The 21,469-nt window shown below is 39.6% G+C and overlaps 1 protein-coding gene across 4 annotated transcripts in view; it reads left to right on the top strand.

The window, feature by feature from the left end:
• Positions 1–21,469, top strand: part of LOC136874732 (tyrosyl-DNA phosphodiesterase 2) — a 109,317-nt gene that overhangs the window by 48,023 nt on the left and 39,825 nt on the right. For 3 of the 4 annotated variants that reach the window (XM_068227792.1, XM_067148398.2, XM_068227791.1), the window contains exons 4-5: positions 2,996–3,139; positions 20,038–20,248. In XM_068227792.1, coding sequence (XP_068083893.1) covers positions 2,996–3,139; positions 20,038–20,248 — 355 coding nt within the window. The remainder of the gene's footprint in view (positions 1–2,995; positions 3,140–20,037; positions 20,249–21,469) is intronic. The other variant, XM_067148400.2, reaches the window with a different exon arrangement.

Raw genomic sequence — 21,469 nt, forward strand, 5'->3', positions numbered from 1 at the left:
CACAGTTAAATGTTTCAGAGGCGTTGTCTCCCTGAAGGTTGACATTTTGGCTTTTCTTGGTTCTATTGTGTTCAAAATGTAGTTTCTAGATGTTTTTGGACACATAATCATCATCATCATCATCAGTTAACTGTCTCCAGTTTCCCCCAGGTGCGGTGTATGAGCGCTTGTCACTTCAGTCATTCCGGTACCATTGTTCTTCCTGTGTGGCAGTTGTTTACTTTAAGTTTCTTACATGGTATATAATCATCACCGTTGATTGGAAAGCAGGATGTTTCAAAAGCAATAGTAATGATACGCCACCGATTCCTCTAACAAAGATGATCACACCAACATCTTATGTAAACAAAATTTGAAACGAGCAGAGTAAAGGGAGCTACACTGTGGGAGAGAGAGAGAGAGAGAGAGAGAGAGAGAGGGAGAGGTTCGTGATAGGTACACAATAAAAAAAAGTGACCATTTTATAACGTGGATAAACAACTGTATTAGATAAATATAATTGTCTTTGCGCAGTACACACACACACACGCACACATAAGATATAAAAATATCACAGATAATCATGGACGAACTCCATTATTTCTTTTCCTACTTTCTGATTTTTCTTTAAGAGAAGAAAAATTACAATATTCACATTAAAGGTGGAAATACAACAAGAAGGGCAGTGAAAGAATAACTGGCTAAGATTATACAATTCTCAAAATTGTACATACTGTACATTATCGCATCAACAGTATTCTTTTTAGGAAACGTGGAAAGTTTTCAAGAATGACATTTACAATAAAAGTATAATATTTGGCCACGTATGAAATACATCACCTCCAGGGTGTTTTATAAAAGCCTAACAATTGTTCTAAAAACATAAAAGTGAAAAAAAAATAGGTGGGGAGGTTAAAGGAGATTAGAGATTAGTAATAGCTAGGGATAAGAGAGAAGAGTAAAGTTCAAATCCGACTGCGTAACTTAAAAAAGTTCATCCATCTGTTACTGTTATTAATAAATGCACTGAGCAATTATGTCCACAATGGTCACTCTGAGTCCACATTAAAACTTTTCAAAACACATGTCGTGAAAATTTAAATAAGCTGCAGATGGTAAATAAGAAGCTCCAATAATGGATAAAATTGTTAAGGTACAGATCAAGGCCTCCAAAAACTTGAGATTTAAACAGCATGCCTGAAGGGCTAATTTAGAGTTCCAAAGAATAGTAAGCAGATTTTTAGCTCACTCAGATCCCAAGTAGACGATATTAGAGTTCCAGTTGGACGGAAAATGTCACGTATCGCACGGAGAAGCCGCACGAGGCCAATAGTCCCTCCACTCACACACACTGTACAAAGGTCGATGCCAGGCTGACCAGATGAGCGAGGCTGTCCGTTATATTTCCGTAAGGAAGCGGAGACTAATAGGTTCGAGAAGTTTTGATGACGTAGGTAGTAGAAGATAGGCGCAGAGAGACAGTCAGTATGCAGTAAGTTACAGTAGCAGAGACGGGTGAGCACAAAATGTTTAGTCAATAACATCAAATAATTAATACGTAGAAGCGTAGATGGCAAAAGCGGGCTAGAATATTGACGTAGAAAGTAGATGATCATGTAAAAACGTAGATACGAAGATTATGTCAGGAGCATATAGATACGAAGATTATCGCAGGAACACGTAGATACGAAGATTATGGCAGGAGCACGTTACATATGTGCTTGGTTCCAATCCACTCCTCTGTGTTCTAGATCTTATTTGACTTGTTCGATCCATCTCTTTCGAGGTCTGCCTTAAGGTCCTTTGTCGTCTAAGGTTTTCTCCAAACATTCCTTAGCTACTGAACAAGAATCCATTCTCATTACATGGCCATACCTTTTCAATCTTGATCTGATTATGGTATCACATAACAATTCTCTTATTTGAATCTGTTGGCAAATCCTCTTATTGCGTACCTTATCTCTCCTGGTTTTTTGTAGCATTGTCCAGAGGATTTTCATTTCTGCAGCTTGGAGTCTACTTTTATCTCGGCCTGTGATCATACAAGTTTCAAGGCCATAGGTTGTTATGGGAAAGAAGTAAGCTTGATAAAGTGTTTGATTGGGTAGTATTGGAATGTGGCTGTCCCAGAGAAGGCTTCTGACCTGATAGTAAAGGACAGCTCCTCTTTGAACTCTGTTTGTGATTTCAGTATTTGATCGGTTATTTTCAGTCAGGACACTACCAAAGTATTGGCAGTGGTTAACTTCTTGCAATTTCTGTCTGTCTACTGTGATATTTGCTCCTCACTTTTGTCTGTTGACTGTCATAACTGTTTCCTTAATTCTGATTTTAAGTCCAAATTTCTTAAAATTCCTTAATTTTTCCTTGAACTTCTTCCTCGTTACCTCCCCAAATCTCCACATCATCTGCAAATGCAAATGCCTTGAATGCACTGTTCTTGCTGTGCTGTTTCACTCTTTTCATTATCTCATCCATCAATGTGATAAATAGTAGAGGTGACAAAGTGCAGCTTTGTTGCACTCCTTTACTTCCGATAATAATCAAAGAAATGCTGGTGTTCTTTGCCTATATCATTGTACAGATGATGGAATTCTCCTTTTAGCTAGTACTGTATTGGTTTACCTAACACCGATGTCTTCTACTGCGATTTTTCCTCCATTGCCTCATCAAGTAGGGAATCTCCAAAAAATAAACTAAATCCATATCATCCATCTCATAGAATCTTTAGTGTTTGTAGTAATTTAACTATGCCTACTACAGAAATTCACCCAAACCTGTATGGAGTACAGATGCTAACTGAGAGTCGCACGAAGTTGCCGGCAGTGGACGACCCCAGTCGTACATAGTCATACAGAGCAAAGTTGGCTGTGGTTGCCTGATCGTATAGTCGTGCGTAGTCACTGAAGAATTTCTCCATTTACTGTTGTAATTAATGTATTTCATTTTTTAAAGGTGTATATCAGAATTTGATATAAAGTCATCTGTATAGTAACTACTGTATTTCTTCTTACAGTAAAGCCATGGCAAAGGCTCTGGGCATGGGTCAGCCTACTTCTGAACCCCCATCAAAATTTAGTCTGATATCGTGGAACATAGATGGTCTTGATGAAATTAATCTCAAGAGAAGAACAAAGGCAGTGTGCCAAATTATTTTTCAGTGAGTATAGTGTGTGTTATCTACATTTTTTTTCTTGAAACTTGTGCTTCATTGAATAATTGGAAAAAAATTTCAAACAGTAGTGGTATCCTAAAAAAGGCATGTTATCTTGTAGTTTCCTACCCTAATCCAGATCTGTTACAAGTAAATTCCTCTTCACTGTTTCCTACCCTTCTGCTCTGCCCCTTGTGCTATCATGTATGTTTTTTATTTGCACCATCACTGTGTCCTGATCTTCCTACAGGTTTCTTTCCTTCCATCTTCATATCAAACATCTTTCTTGGCATTATTAGTTCACCCATTAGTATAAAATGAAAGAAAGGCTTATTTCAGTTAATGATCCATAAATAATTTTTAAGACTTTAAAATAGATTGTTTGGAATAAATAAATGTAGACCTTAAAAAAAAAAAAAAAAAAACACAAGGATTTGTACTAGAATGACAGTCTTTTTTTCACTTTGGTATGTAGTGGAAAATTTAAGACAGTCATTATTCTTACTATCTTAGGAGCAGTCTGGTGAAAAAGGAAGTAAAAATAAAAATAGTGGACTTGAATAAAGGCACATAACGGTGTTTTCCGCATAAGAAACTGATTTTATGTTTCAGATATTTTGGAAGTCGGTGGCTGAGTGTCGAATGTGATGACATCACTTCTATTTTTCACTAGCTCACAAGGGAACTATCCATACGGTCATATCGAAATCGACAATAAAATTTTGCAGAGGGGATGAGAGACCATAAAATAATGATGTACAAAAATTTAGCTGCCATTTCAAACTGGAAGGTGTTGAAATCTTGATACATAATCTGTGACAAAGCAATTACTGTACAACCCTTGCAACTTGTTAGCTCACTCGGCGCACAGTAAGGTGGAGTTGCAGTTGTGCTGGAGAGAGAGAGAGAGAGAACAAACTGGCAGGCTATCATCCGCCATGGTCACTTTATAGTTAGGGAACGAATGTGAAACATTAATGAGCTGCATTAATCGCATGATAAAAAATATTTTTGGCATCATGCACAACAGATATGCACTTTAAGGCCACATTGTTCTTCACAGTTTTCCTTACGTGTTTGAAGGCCATAGTTCGCAAGCACTTCGAACTCAGGAGGTATCTCCATTGTGTAATTGGTTTGCGAAACACAAATATTTAATTATGTCCTTGAACTGTGGGGTGGAAAATTGAAAATGAATGAGGGATTGCAATTTCAGTATGGTGTTTCTCTGATGAACATCAAATTGAATGTCTTCACAAGCTGGCACAAAGTCTGTTAAATGGTGATACAAAGCCTTCCAGTCCTAGAAGAAAAACTTTTCCAAGGGCTGTATTTTCCCTGTAGTGCTGAGAGGAATCTGGAGAATTTCTGTACTCTTGTCTGAGGAATGTCTTAAAGACAGCTTTTATCACTATAAGTAGTCCAGGTATCTGACAGCAGCAAACACTTCACTTCTACGAACGAGATGAGGGATTCTTTAAACCAATATTTCAATTCCTTTTCCTCATTTTTCATGATTTTCTGGCTATTACAATTATATTTCTGGCATAAAACATTTCTTTGGGTGAGTGCACTAACTGACTGAGCAACTGTTTCTGTATGTTTCCCACTGTTAATTTTACGTTAAGCATGTACAGTATCAGTAAAACGAAGGTTCATAGAAAAAATAAGTCGCATTTCGCTTACTACCGATATTTTATTCAAACTATGTGAACAATACATTACCATAACAACATAAACATAGGAAGCCATTTTTTACCCTGCCGCAACCCCTCTGCCAACCCTGTGCATCCACACTTCCACACCGGGCGAGTTGGCTGTGCGCGTAGAGGCGCGCGGCTGTGAGCTTGCATCCGGGAGATAGTAGGTTCGAATCCCACTATCGGCAGCCCTGAAGATGGTTTTCCGTGGTTTCCCATTTTCACACCAGGCAAATGCTGGGGCTGTACCTTAATTAAGGCCACGGCCGCCTCCTTCCAACTCCTAGGCCTTTCCTATCCCATCGTCGCCATAAGACCTATCTGTGTCGGTGCGACGTAAAGCCCCTAGCAAAAAAAAAAAAAAAAACCACACTTCTCTCACCATAGCATATGTACATTGAAAACACAACATCCTCCCACCTTGATTTGGTGGTTAACAAATCAAAAAAAAAAAAGAAAAAAGAAAAAAACGCATGTAAAAATGTATATACATACAAGTCGGAATACTACAAAAATGAGGGATATATACAATACAATGAAAACCTACTGAACAATAAGCTCAACCATTACAAATCTAATCTTTCAGGCACCTTTATCTGCCTGCCACTCCTGCTAGTCCTTGGCATTCCTTCACTCTCAGAAGGATCCTGGGATTCCTCAGTTTTATCTGATGACCTAACTTCCTCTACCCAGTCAGACGACACTTCTAGAGGGTATACCCTTTGAATGGGCCTAAGTAAGACAGATGTTGCAGTCTGCAACCGTACTAAACGAGTGACATTGTCTTTACCTGGCAAAATTTCAATAACTCGTCCCAAGGGCCAATCTATACATTTGACATTATCGCTCCCTACAAGGACTATGTCTCCTAGTTTGATTTTGCTCTCTTCTTTCTTTACTCCTGGCCTCAGGATTAACAGCCCTAAATACTCTGATCTAAACCTTTTACGTAGATCTGCCTGTACTTTCTGGCAATATTTCAACCTTCTGTTGAGAGACGTTTCTTCAATAAAATCACAATCCAGCATTTGAGTTTCTTTAACATCCTGCAAAAACAATGAGGGTGACAAGGGAAGAAGTTCACCATCATTCTCAGAAATATATGTTAAAGGTCTGGAATTCACAAGCGCTTCTGTGTCACAGAGAACCGTAGACTTTTCTTCATAAGAAAGCAGGGCTCTGCTTAGGACTTTTCGGAGAATCTGTTTCATCACACCAATCAACCGTGATGATCAACTTCCACTCAATTTTCCTAACACTACTGTACTGTATAATTCTATTCCAATCAACTGCATTGAGCTCATTCGAGGTTCCAGTCAAGTTCCGACCATTATCAGAGTACATTATTGCGGGTCTCCCCCGGCGTGCAATGAATCGTCTGAACCCCTGCGTAAAGTTCTCTGTTGACAATGCAGACAATTCAAGGTGTACTGCCCTATAGACGGCACATGTGAATAAACAAATCCAGGCTTTGGTAGCACCTTTCAGGTAGAGTGGCCCTGCAAGATCAACTCCTACCACTTCAAATACAGCTGAATCCTTAATTCGATCCATTAGCGGCGATGCTGTAGGGGCATTTAGATTATGTCCCACCTGTCTTAAACATACCACACATTTTGAGAGTATTTGGATGGTTTTCCTGGCTTTCAAGATCCAAAACTGTTCCCTCAAAATGTTAATAAGCGTTTGGACTCCGACGTGCGAGTTCTTCTTGTGTTCACTCATAATTAACCGGTGAACCACTGGATGAGAGGTTGGCAGGATCATGGGGGCACAAAAATATTCCTTATCTTGCCTATTAACTAGTTTTTTTTAAAGTCTCAGAATCCCTTCATCATCCTTAAATACCTTTAAGGCAGCGAGGCATTTGTCATCCTCTGCGATGAACGACTCTTTTTGTGTCGGACGTATTACTACTTTTTCCGCCATATGGATCTCTTCACCTGATAATTCTCCCCTCCTCATTGATCCTGTTTTCTGTGAGTTATGGATGGACCTCCTCATCCACGCAATCATTCGTACGATTCTATCGTAGCTTGAAAAATACCTATAGTACCAGCTAAAACCATGATACTTGCACTGATTGTTGTGTGTCTCCTTGGGTGTATGACACCATTCACAGACAACCGATTCCTTCATAAGACAGCTCACCACCTGTGTCGACTCGTCTATTTCTTGACGAATCACCTGCTCGTTCACAACTATCTCTCCCGAAGGCCAATCTCGTGGAGGTTCTTTCAGCCAATCTGGTCCCTCCCACCATTTCAAACTTAACAGTTGATCTGCTCGGCACCCTCTCGAGACAAGAACTGCGGGATTCTGGTGACCAGGCACGTGTTTCCAGGATTCGGGAAGAGTCAGCCTTCGTATTTCCCGAACTCTGTTGTTTACAAACACTGTCCAATTCTTGTTTTTGGATCCAGGTCAAAACCGTGGAAGAATCTGTCCAGAAATAAAGTCAGTATCCTTCAATGTAAGCCCATCTCGCACAGATTTACATAATCTGGCTCCTACCATCGCAGCAATCAATTCCAATCGAGGAATGGAGACAGCTTTAATAGGAGCTACTCGTGCTTTGGCAGCTAGAAGACATACCTTCACTTCATCATTATTCTGTATTCTTATAAATACAACCGCTCCATAGGCTAGCCCACTGGCATCACAGAAGGTGTGGATACTTACTTTATTGTCCCTTCTTACATAAAAGAACCAACGTGGTATCTTTAAGTTCCTAAGAAGTGAAAGATGTTGATACCACGTCAAAAATTCAGTTCGAGTACCAGCATCAGTCTCCTCGTCTCAAGACACCCCATTCTTCCAAAGTTTCTGCAACCATAGCCTAGGAATTAGTAATACAGGACTGGCTATACTAATTGGGTCGAAGATCTTTTGAGCAACAGAAAGGATAGTACGTTTTGTCACCTCACCTACTACAAAATTTTCCATCCATTCTAAATTTAAAGTCAGAGTATCCGAACCAGTGTCCTAAAACATTCCTAACACCCCAATTTTTGCAGCGGAATCAAAACTGTAGTGATTGGACTGTCATCCCCTTAGATTAAATTTTCCAAGTTTCATAGTATCACAGGCTTCACTGATGAACTGCTTTAATTCAGACTCACATTCAACACTAGTGACCACATTGTCAACATATAAGCTTTGTTTCAGTTTCAACATGATTCCATCGTTGTAGTGAGGGCTTTGCATTGTTTCGTTAATGTGATAATTGAGAACCGCTCCCAAGATGAATGGACTACATCTCAATCCAAACACCACCCGTTTGTGTCGAAAAACTCTAACCTTTTCTCGGTCTTCTTTATCCCACCAGAAGAAGCGGACATTATCTCTGTCTTCTTTTCTAATACTAATTTGCAGGAAAGCCTTTTCTATATCCGCTGTTATACCAAACTTACTTTCTCGAAATTTGAGCAAGACAGAGGGAATGAGTTCAATGAGATTAGGTCCACTTTCTAAACACTGATTGAGGGAGGGCGAGGTTCCCTTCCTAGCAGAGGCTTCAAATACAGGATGTACCCTAGTGGTGCTATTTTCCTTCACTACAGCCCGGTGTGGTAAGTAGTGCCCATAAACCATAGATACCTGAGGAGGAACTTCTTCGATTATTCCAAGCTGTTCCCACTCGCTCAGGACATCATCGTAGAGATTAAATAAATCCTGGTCATGCAGTTTTCGAGTCATGGACTCAAGTCTCTTCAATGCCAAATCTCGGTTATTTGGAAGAGGTAAATGCTCCTCCTTCCAAAGCAAAGGCTCATAGCGTCCATCGTCAGTTTTTTCAATGCACGTTTGAAAACTTGTTTGGATCTCAAATTCTCTCTCTTCTTTGGACTTCTGAATGGCCGAAACTGAGATACCGATTGTATCCAACTTCCAGAGGTCACTGACATCATTGATGAACAGCGAGGTAACCTCTACTGCTTAGTTGTTTGCCGATTGGCACGGTACTTTACCCATCACCGTCCATCCTAATTTGGTTTCTATAGCCACTAGTCCTGAATCTAACATTTTGAGCCTCCCTGTCATTAATTTACCTGCTACATCTGCTCCAATTAGTAAGTCGACAGGTCTATCCCTACCTTCTACGTCAGTTAAAGGAATATTAGCTTGTAAAATCTCTGTCAACCACGGCCCTTCTTCGACTGAAGGAATACCATCACATATGACAGACTGATCCAGAGCTTCAAAATTACATTGAAATTCACCCTGCAAACTTTGTAATTCTACTTTATAACATAAATGTTCTTTCACGTTAGTTTTTACACCCCCAAAGAGGCTGTGTTTAATAGTTTCATTCCTCAGTGGTGTGTAACCCAATTTTTCCATAATCTCTTTCCTGACATAGGATCTCTGTGATCCTGAATCAATCAGAGCTCGTGCTGAGACAGAAAATCTAGGACCCTTAATAATTACAACTAAGGTCTGCAAAAGAACTTGGCGGTTAGTGGTACTGCTTAGGGAGGTTGTTTTCGATTGATCTTTATGTTTGTGATCTGAACTATGTGAGTCAGAACTATTTTAGAATTTTTCTTTCCGTTACTAGGTACATCAGGACACATTAAAACATTGTGATTCTTGCTACAAACCAAACATCTCACAGCAATTTTACATCTGTTTATGCAATGACCCTTCTTAAAACAACAAAAACAACCACCCTTATCTTTCAGTAACCTTTGTTTATCTGGTAGTCTGAGCTTCTGGGCCTTAAAACAACTTGAAGCCTCGTGTCGGCCATCACAAAAATGCAACCCTGTTTTTTATCTTCTACCCTGCTGTTTATTAGCAACTCGGTAGTAGTGACAGGCTTATTACATGACAATACTGTCTGAGCGTTATTGTAACCATTATCGTGAATACCAAACCCTGCTACTGCTAACCTGATTCTTTCTTCAGATTCAACTTCGAGTTTCAGAAATTTCATAATGTTTTCTAACCTATCTTTACCATCACCAGTGGTTACAAAAGTACTGCTTCTTTGTCATACCCTCAGCAGTTCTTCAGGTAAGCATGATTCAACCAGAGGATGTAGCATAGCAGCACAGTTATCTGAAGTGACACCCAAAGTTTCAAGTGATCTAATTTGTGATTCTAGACTGTCATAGAGACTGCACAATGAAGTGGAATCATTTACAGAGGAAGCATTCTTCAAAACTAAAGTCAACAATTCTCTAACATACACTTCTACAAGTAGATCATCTCTACCAAATCTATTTTTCAGGCTTTCAACAGCTTTAATATAATTTTCACCAGTAGGTGGAAAACTCTCTACCACTTCTCTAGCACGAGAACCTTCAACAGTAGCTTGCACTAGATACTGAAATTTGTCCTCTGGTACAATGTCCGGGTCCTTATCTATCTTTTCAAATTGTCCCCAGAACTGTTACCATTGTTTCACATCACCATCAAATTTCCGTAATTCCAGCTTCGGGAGCTTGAATTTCCTCCTACTTGCGATATCAGCACCACTGTTGATACTCGAAACATCTTTCCGCCTACTTGCGATATCAGCACCACTGTTGATACTCGAATCATCAAGTGCGTTCGCCGGGTGAGTTAATATTTCATTCACACTTACCTCGGTGTCAAGAAATAGTCGCTGGTAGTCGTCGGTCACACGGCATTCATCTTCCAAGCCTTCGTGACCCGCCTCTATTTTCAAACTTAAGATCTTACCGTCCAGCGTCAGAAGATCTTCGTTCTTCTTTTGAAGCAAGGAAAAGGAGATTCTGACTTTCCTCCTTCTTTCTTTGTGATCTAATTCTTCGTTGTTCAGTTCGTCTTTGAGAATGTTCAGTTGCCGTGTAAACCCTGAGCGTTTCACCTTCCTGATTATAATAGAGGATTCGAGATCCATATTTCACGATGTCTTCCTTCCGTTCCAAACGCAATATTTAAATATCAGGACCAGTAAGTCCTGTCGCGGTCGCCACAATGTTAATTTTACGTTAACTACGTATCAGTAAACGAAGGTTCATAAAAAATTAAGTCGCATTTCGCTTACTACCGATATTTTATTCAAACTATGTGAACAATACATTACCATAACAACATAAACATAGGAAGCCATTTTTTTAACCTGTCGCAACCCCTCTGCCAACCCTGTGCATCCACACTTCTCTCACCATAGCATATGTACATTGAAAACACAACACCCACCAATAAATGATAGTCCTTTCTTGCTGTTATTTTGTGCATGAAACCACTCTGATCTGTATTGTATGTGTAAGATGGGATGTAGTCTAAAAATCGCTCTGTAGTTGCTTCCATAAATTTCTTTGCGACTTTATCATTTTCATCTTCTTTTTGCAGATACCCATGGGATACAAATTTTGTGGTTTCTGTACGTTTTCTTGAAATTACTCAACCAACTAGTAGATGTGCTGAAATTAGTTTGCCCCATTGAAATCTCTCTTGAAATTTCCAATGGCCACAGTTGCAGGTCTTCATCGCATACATTCAGCTTCAGGCTTCTTGCTTCTGCAAGGTGAAAAAGTAATTTTGTATGCATCAATTTCCTATGTTCAACAGGACTTACTGATGTAGATTCTAATTGGTTCTTTCACCTGTACAGTTGTCGTAGTGACATCACCTAACGACAAAATTTGTGAACAGTGGTTAATGAAAGCCGTCCCTCCATTTAACCATAAATTTATAGTTCTCCTATATGAAAGATCTACAGTTTGTTTCATTTTCTTCTGTGGACTGGAAACATAGCTAGAATTAGATTTGTTAGGTGACTGCCGCATCTCTTCACTGGATTGATGGAAATCAGACTGGGGGTTCAAATTTGGATCCGTAACACCTCTCGTACCTGACAGTGGTGGGCTGCCTTTTCTTTAAGATAATGCAGATGAGGTGTCACAGCTTCCATTATCACTTTCACTGTTACCATTTCTCTCCAGACAAGACTCCGAGACGATACTGGCACCCATGGGATGATTTACAATTAAGTCGATCACATTTCTTCCAAAGTTATTTCACGGGAAGAGGAAAAATGTTTTTCATGAAAATAGCGTAATGCATACTTCAGAACATTAGCCAGATTCATGGTTGCTCTCTCAAAGGAACATGTGCTAACTGCCTGGCACAGAAAGCTCAAGGTAATGCGCTCGCTTCAGCTGAACATCAGAGCTCTCCGCGTTGAGCTATATGCTAATGTGTGCAATCCTATTAGACATTTCCGTGTTGATTTCAGGACCTTACAGCTGGAAATGGCAGCTAAATTTGTGTACATTGCTCATACTCTCTGCAAAATTTCATTGTTGGTTTTGATATGACCGTATGGATAGTTCCCTTTGTCAGCATCAAGCAGCAGCATGTGCGCAATGAGATTACTGCTGCCCCTGAATAAATTGGTACTAGTTGCAAGATGCCTCAGTGTTTTCCAATGCCAGTAGTAATTATGCAATACACTTGCTTATGAATATAATGTGTACTGAAAGCAAGTTCAATAGAGACATTTATGTTTCAGGCAACTGTAATTCCGAGTTTCTTCACTTTACGTAATTTTTCAGGTTAGAAAATTCCTTATTTATGTTTAAGCAAATATGTAATATTCCTGTCAAAAAAAAAAAAAAAAAGCTGCGTTTGGTATTAATGTATTGTTGATGATGATAATAATAATAATGGCGTGTGGCCTCCAGAGGGGCCTGGTGCAGTTATTTCGATTTGATGCCGTATAGGCTACCTGCGTGTCTGGGAGGATAGGGCACTACCTAAGATGAAATCTAATGTTGAAAATCCAAACACCCATTCCTTGAGCCATAGGAATTAAGTAATTAAGTTAAAATCCCTGATCCGTCCAGGAATCAAATCCGGGACCCCTTGAACAAATGGCCAGCATGCTAACCAATTAGCCTTGGAGCCGGACAATGTGATGATGATTGTACTGGGAGGTACACCTCAAACCCGTGCATTTAAATGAAGCGCCTTGAAGAACGCTATCTATCACGTAAAAATTGAAACTAGTGTGGCCAGTATCCAGTATTCGGGAGACAGTAGGTTCGAACCCCACTGTCGGCAGCCCTGAAGATGGTTTTCCGTGGTTTCCCATTTCACACCAGGCAAATTAAGGCCACGGCCGCTTCCTTCCCATTCCTAGGCCTTTCCTGTCTCATCGTCGCCATAAGACCTATCTGTGTCGGCGCGACGTAAAGCAACTAGCAAAAAAAAAAAAAAAAAAAAAAAATTGAAATTACTAGTGCAAGAAGTTGGGACGTTGATCAAGAGATGTCACTACTCAAGTGACAGAGTAATGTGTTATTTTAAGGTTTTCTAAACTGACTGGATATCTTTTTTTTTTTTTTGTCTTTTTTTTGGTATCACAGTTTACAACAATTATTTCAAGAAGTTTGGACTTTTCTCCATAGATGGTTCGATTAAAGAACTGATGTCAGGCACTCTGGTGCAAAGTGGAACAAGTAGAAATTTAAAGAAATTTTGTGTTTATAGGTTTTCTGAACTGAATTGACTTTCCTTATTTGTGATACTTCAAGGTTTGCAACACTTCTTACTCATCCCGCCAGCTTTGGAGTCTGGCCAATTGGAAGTTTTTGTATTTATTCTTCAGCCAATCAAACGCTGCTGGTACCTATTTTATCTGCCAATAAAATGAGTGGGTGTGTCTGGTTTTAGTCCATAGTCTTCTCGAACCTTCCTCTCGGGTGTAAAAGCTGACGCCTTTTCGAGTTAACTTGTCTTATTGATCGTCGTGCTATTGAGTGTGTGTGCTAAGAGAGGAGGCGGGGTCTCACCTATCGGTAGGCAGAACATCAGCTAAGGTAATGGCCACCATTTTTCTCTGTAGTTATCTCCGCAAGCTGATTCGAGGGGAAGGTTCCTATCTTGGTGCTATACTCCTTCCGCTGCTCAGGCTGGCCAGGTAGTGAAAGTCATCCCACGCTGAGAGGTTAACATGTTATGCTAGGTAATACGCGGCAAATCAGTGAATTCCAGATCAGAATAATGAATGCAGTGACTTTGCATTTATTTAGCGTGCCCTCAAATTTAATTTCATCAGCATACACTGCAGAGTACTAAGTAAACGTAATGAGAAACTGCAGGCAGAAAAACCTTTGTGGCCAAATGGAAAACCTATCTCTGAAGCCAAACTTGGAAACCTTAAGTCGCTGATGCACCTAATACTTGCAGATGCGAAACAATTTTACCATAAACTTCAAGGAGGTTCTGGCATCGTGGACGGCATAGATGGATTCAATGGAGATCCTGATTTCGAGATTGAATGAACTGAGAGTAACAATCGTATTACCTGTCCAGTGTTTTATATGAATTTATGGAGCAAATATTTTAATCACATTTTCTGTTCCTGTTCTGTTCGACTGAGATAATTAATTAAAATTTTATACTTTCCTTCAGAATAGCTTTATTTTTCGTGGAATAAGGTAATCATAAACACATATACTGGCCTCCATATCCTTTACTTAGTTTAAGGGACTGCCATTCTGATGATGATGATGATGATGATGATGATGATGCTTGTTTAAAGGGGCCTAACATCTAGGTCAACGTCCCCTAATGGTATGAGAGACTGCCATTCTACTTGGTGACTAATGTGTGTCTAAAGCACAACAAAACTTAACCCATAGGCTTGAAAATATAACGTCGGTACTATACTCTCAGAACATTATAGGACTATCGTGAAGGAAAATTCATAAAGAAATATGCATAGCATTGTATAGACTACAATGGCTCACTTCTTACCATTTGTATTTGACTCAGATCAGTTGAAATTTGTCAAATCAGTATGTAGTTATACCAGTGACTTTAGGGAATAGCTCCCCTTCTAATGTTTCTCCATCTAAAACTTGAATAATGTGCCGGAGTTGTGGCGCGGCTCACAGTGGTTCAAGCACTTAGTGCAGTAGGAGAGTTAGGTTTTAATCACGACTGCGGTCACAAATTTTTTGAAGACTTACTCAGTAGATACTCAGCACATGAGAAATACCTTAAATTGCATCAGTAGACTAAGCTTAATTTTTCAAGAAAATCTATGAACTTAGAGTGTAAAAGTGTTTAAATTTGGTGAGAAGGTACAACCTATTATCCTACAACACCAGGAATGCCATGTTTAAGAAAACTATGTTTGCTCGAATTTACACATAAACCTAATGTTGGATGCGAATATCTCGTGACCAACTTTTGGCGCTAGATCTAATGATGCATAATGGCATCCAGTTGATCATAAGAATTGTGTTGTGATACTGTCATGTGTAGTGAATTGGATAAGAAATAAGTTCCATGAACTTAGTAGAATTGATCAAGGATTTAGGGTTTCACAGGATGTTCTACTGGGCTATATTGCTGATTATTTAGAAAGGTGAGTAAATAATGATTTAATTTGACTTTCCCCAACTGGTGATTGCTCCTGAGGACAAAGTATTCTGTAAAACAAAAGAAATTGTGAGTTGACTACATGTTAGTTTTGACATAGGCCTACAGTATGTTGTTTCATTAAAAATTTTGGGAGATACAGTTCTTAAGAATTTGGATTGAATGTTTTAAGGCAGTCATTGCATCTTCTGTTATTTACCTTTTCCATCCCATGCCTGAGCTAACTTGGAACTCAACACATTTTCCACCATCCCAACACCAAGTTAACTCCCAATCTGACGCTCCACTTTAGTTGTTCAACATGAGATGGTATCATCTGATAGTGCCCTGTGAATAATAATATAATGGCATATGGTCTCCATAGAGGCCTGGAGCAGGTCTACTTTTTTAAAGGTCTTTCAAGTTTACAGCCACAGGTAACTTGCACATCTGTGAGGATGAGGCTTTACCTACAATGAAGTCTAATATACTATTCTTGGACCAAAGAAATTAACTAATGAAAATTTGAAATCCCTGATCCGGCCAGGATTCGAACCGGGAGGGGGGCACTTTGTCCATAGGCTGGCGTGCTAACCATTTAGTAATGGAGCTGGGCAGTGCCCTGAGAAGATGACAGTCAATTAGATTCATCACTTTACAATATTCTTACCATAATTCTGTGCCTTATTTTCAACGTGGGCAGCTTTCTATCTTTTACAAGTCTCTACCCCGGTGTAATGAAAGCATGATGGACAATATTTTAGATATTGTTGGGAATAATGGTAAGTTTTGCTTTTATGATGATGGTGAACACAAGTTTGCAGTGAATGAATCTGTGAAAAAGGATCACACAGTTGTTCAGTTCCAGAGAAAAAGGCAAATAACAGTTGTTTTCTTTTCAAAATTATATGATAACTGTGTAAATGTTTGTAATTTTAAACTACTTCACCCATTTGAGCCATTACTAAAACATTCAGAAAAACTCAGGGTGGGCATGCATGAGGATGAATAAAACTTTTGTACTAAAAGGGTTAATGCCTGATCGAGGTTAATTGATTCGCAGAACTGGACAATCGGAGAGGAATGGTTCCTCTGGCACCAACCATTAATCTGATGACTTCAGTATCATCCAAATAGTATTTTTGTTGATAGAATGGGATGGTTATGAATATGGTGGTGATTATTGTTACACCATTGGTTTGGACTGGACCTTGCTGTGCGGGTGGTTAGGATAGGACCTGTACAAGACCTGTGATATAGGGGCAAGCAAAGATATAACTTCATTGCTGTTCTGTATCCTACGTTGTTTCCATAACATGTTACATTTCCTTGCGCTTTTATTGTGCTGGGTTTGGTAACGGAATATGATTATCATAATTGGCGGGAATTACATCACATGCCGCTGCTTCACGTTGGCCAATAGGAATGCAAGTAGCTAGTTCAGCAATGAAAATGGCATGTAATACTCTTCATTAGGTTGTACAGTTGAAGTAAATGTAATTCTCTGGGGCAGGATGGTGGGTTCCTGGACATCGCTATGCACACATCTCTCCTCTGAGATGCATTCCAAGTAAGATTTCATTATTTTCCACTAACTTATAATGTTAGAAAAAATATTATCTCCAGGTGTGAATTTTTACCGGGTTTTTACTACAAGGCAAAAAATGAAATTATTAGCCCATTCTATTAATAAACTAGCATAATATCTCGTAGAAAATGGCTTTTAATGACCATTCAGAGTGTCCTGTGTGGCTCTCCGTGTTGTCTAACTGAACCTAATTCAAAATTCAATTATAAATGCCCAGTCAATAATTGTTGTATGTGGTATACCTACTCATCACCAAGCCAACTGTCTTCGTTTTGCTGATTTTGAGACCTAAGGTTGTAAAAGCTTCATGCCAGAGATCGTCTAGTTTGTACTTCCGCTTCTGCCTCACCCCATACCATTATATCATCAGCAAAAACCAGGGCATTAGTTGTTGTATCCTGTCTTTTAACAACTTTTAAAACTTCATCCATTATGATTATGAAAATAAGTCGTGAAAGACAATTTCCTTGCCGGACTCCACTCTTCGTTTCGAATCAACCTGTGATTGTGATATTTTTGCTTGGTTGATAGAGGAACTAAGTCTGGGAAAAATTATTTTTATATATACCGAATAGGGATATCACATTAGGGTCCACTATTACCAAGAACACAGCAAACTGCTTTTCTCCTGATATAATACCGATATTGCATTTATTGGTATTCATATTTTGCTTCTCTCTCTTTGCTGTATCACACTTTGTTTCACTTTTGGGATTTGGTGATTGTGCATATTTTTTCTGAATATTAGGTCCTTCCCAACATTTTCCAACCACCACAGAAACACACAATAGTGATCACGTCCCTCCATATAGGGTTGGCATTAGGAAGGGCATTTGGCCATAAAACTGGTCCAAATAAATACATACATACATACAAATGTATGTGTGTGTATGACGCAGTTTGCACCTGCAACCTCACAGATGTGGGAAAAGTGGTAGTAGAAGAAGAAATATAATAATTTCATACCCTATTTGTGTTTTACTAGTATGTTTTAACACTTGAATGGACAGTTATTTGCCTCTACCATGTATGTGGCTGAGTGTGAGTGGAGCAAGTTAAGTCACACATTTTATCGAGCTCTCCACTTCTCCTAAATGCATGACGTTCAGGCAAAACCCAGCATTCTGGTGATTGTTTTTATGTATTTTTTAGGCAATCATACTGAGAAGTGATTTTAGACCGGACCGCTTCTTTAACTGATTGCTTCACTATGCCAAGCTTGCTATGTTAAGGTGGCAGGAGCTCTTTTCACAACTTATCAAACTTCATTTTTATCTTTTTTCAAACAGTCTACTCCCTTCTTATCCAGTGTAATTCATAGCTCCGGCTGTCACATTTACCTAATTACCTAATATTAGCTTCATGTCCGTATTGACAGCGCTGAATTACCGTATACAATTATAAGTCTTTTTTCAACCCTCCTATTCAATACATAATTCACCCTCCATGAGGGGGTAAGATGTTAAAAAATCATACAGGTTTCTTGAATCAACTGAAGTTGAGGGCAACCTCCTCCTTACATTGATGCTTTAAACTACCACGTAAGAAGTACTAAGGATTATTTGCATACACAAAGAACAAGCCGCTAACTTAATTCATTTTATACATAACACAAGAGAATACATTCTGAAAATTTTAAAGCCACATTTATCCCACATGTAAACAGTAATACTTAAATACATAATGTTTTTTCATGTACTAAAAATTGTGTCTAATTTTAACATTCAAATCCTTAAACTGAACAGTGTTGGTTTTTTTTTTTGCCTTAAATTACACTTAATGAAATGGAAATTGCAACACGATGAAGGCATTGGTCGTTTGTGTTGATTTTCAAGATATGGAACGATGCCATGTAGGTACGTAAATGATCAAAGTTTCAGACCCATTGGATTGTTGCTACAGGTCTCCCCACATGATTGGTCACGGAGGAAAACTCCAGTATATGGACTCTGGTGTAGCGTAGTTGACTTGCAGTCTGTGCAGTGAAGTGTTCCCCGTCAAACATGCCTCGACGACAGAGAAGAGCACGCTATCAACAACTGTCGCCGTTTGAGAGGGCTCGGATAATTGGGCTGTGTGAGGCTGGATTATCGCTAAGGACTGTCGCTGCACGTGTTGGCTAACAGGCATCTACGGTACAACGTGTATGGCAGCAGTGGTCAAATGAAGGTACCCACACTCGTTGACTTGGCACAAGCCCAGCGTGACAGACAACTGTGAGGGAGGATCGCCGCATCATTTGGATGGCCCGGATGTAACCCCATACAACAGCAGCGCAAATTCGAGCAGCTGTGGCACCCCACGTTACACAACAAACAGTTGGTAATCGCCTGCGTGCAGCTGGCCTACGAGCCCGTGTCCCTGCAGAAGGTGTTCCATTGACCCCACAACAGCGACGTGCAAGGCTGGCCTGGTGTCGAGAAAGATCGACGTGGGTCTACGAATGGCATAGGGTCATCTTTAGTGATGAATCGCGCTTCTGTCTTGCCCATAGTGATCGCCGGAATCATGTGCGTCGACGTACCAGGGAGAGGGGCCGCCCAGATCTTATTGTCGAGAGGCACACAGGGCCAACACCAAGCATTATGGTCTGGGAAGCTATTGGCTTTAATGTGAAATCACAATTAGTGCTTGTTGAGGGCACTATGACTGCTCAACAGTACATTGATAGGGTACTCAATCCAGTGGTTGTCCCTATGATGGCGAACATTGCTAATGGGATGTTTCAGCAGGACAATGCCCGGGTTCACACTGCACGCATCTCCAGAGAAGCTCTCCATGACATCACAACCTTAGAATGGCCCGCCAGATCCCCGGACGTCAGTCCTATTGAGCATGTGTGGGGCATGATGGGTCGACGACTGGCCAACCGTCCTCAGCCACCCACAACTCTGGAACAACTGACCCATGCAGTGCAGCAAGCATGGGCTACAGTTGCTCAGGAAGCGATCCAGGGCCTTATTGACTCCAAGCCTCGACAAATTCATCAATGTATTGCAGCTCGTGCTTGGCATATCCTGTATTGATTGTTGTCCAAACTTGGGGTCAGAGGGACCTGAAAGTGTAATCATCGAAGCACAACCGAACACTCGTCCTGCATGTTCAATTGCAGCAATGTAGCACTACGCCTTCTGGGTGTTGCAATTTCCATTTTCTTCAGTGTGCATTTGATTCTGATACTTTGAGTTTAGTGAAGAAATTAAATTTTTACATATTGTATATATATATCATATCATTTAAGTATTAATTTTTAAAATTATTTGTTCCAGGGAGAAACCTGACATTGTATTTCTGCAGGAAGTAATTCCAGAAACATTTTCTTATATATCAGATAAACTGCCTGAATATATGTGCATTGCAGGCAATGTTGAAGGTTACTTTTCTGCCTTGATGCTCCGAAGATATACAGTTTATTATGATTCTCATAAGATCATTCAGTTCCCATCATCACTGATGCAGAGAAATTTACTTTGTGCTGAGGTGAGCTGCTAATTTGGTACTATTTTTGTTGTAATCACTCTTCATATAAATAAATTATTTATGTTATTCTTTGACAGAAATATTTGTGGTAATACTGTATTTACTCTCGTATCAGCGGCATCTCTAATTTTTTGACCAAATATTTCTCATAAATTTTTGTGCTGATTAAGAGCCGCTCATCCAATCCGTGAGCTTGTCACAAGAATGTGCGTCTGTAGTAACAAACAGGAAGTGTCACTGCCACGCACTGTTTGAACTCAACAATGTGGAGAGCTTGTTAGTAAATATTTTTCATAGGGAAAATTAACATTACACGGCTTTATTCAAGCTAAAAGTGGTGAAATTTGCAGAAGAAAATAATAATAGAGCAGCGGGTCATGAGTTTTCTGTTCACGAAAAATAAGTGTGAAATTGGAGAAAGCAGCAAGTGGCATTTCTTAGGCCAAAACTAGGCAAGTTCCCGGGTGTTGAGGAAGTGTTACTGGAATGGGCAAGAGAGATGCGGAACGGTGGTTGCAGTGTTCCTCACGAAATGTTAAAACTAAAAGCAAAGGAAATTGCACAATCCCATGATATTCCAGGAAACTTGTTCAAGGTAAGTTACAGTTGGGTTACTCAGTTTATGCAGTGTAATAACCTGTCATTGTGACGGGAAAACTTCTTTGGGCCAAAAAATGCCTAACGACTGCTCCAATAAATTTAGTGTTCCACACGCACATGATCAGGTTAAGGCAGCAGAACTTGTATCTCCTTTTGCAGATGGGCAGTGCTGATCAAACCCCTGTGTATTTTGACATGCCAAGAAACAGTACTATTTCTGAGGAGGGAGTGGCAACTGTTCTAATTAAAACTACTGGCCACTAAAATTTACGTTGTACAGTGATCTTCGCCATTACTGCTGACAGCTGTAATTGTAAACTTCCTTTGTACATTATATTTAACTGCAAATCATTACTGAAGGACCTTGCATTCTCGACTAGTATCCACAAGAAGAAAGTGAAACTAGCCACTCTGCCTGTGATTCCGAATAAATGTTCATGAGCAGTGTTTTTTTAATGACATGGTACTGTAGGATTATAATGTATTTTCCCCCCCAAAGTTCTTTAAATGTAAACAATCTAGCCTCTCCACAAGTGGAAGGTCTACAGTTTTGGTAAATTACAAGCAGAATATGAAGTAATAAATAGCCTCCATGTGGAGTTTCAATCTTCCTTTGTTTTT

The sequence above is a fragment of the Anabrus simplex genome, chromosome 5 (genome assembly GCF_040414725.1).
Source record: "Anabrus simplex isolate iqAnaSimp1 chromosome 5, ASM4041472v1, whole genome shotgun sequence".
NCBI classification, from domain to species: Eukaryota; Metazoa; Arthropoda; class Insecta; order Orthoptera; family Tettigoniidae; genus Anabrus; species Anabrus simplex.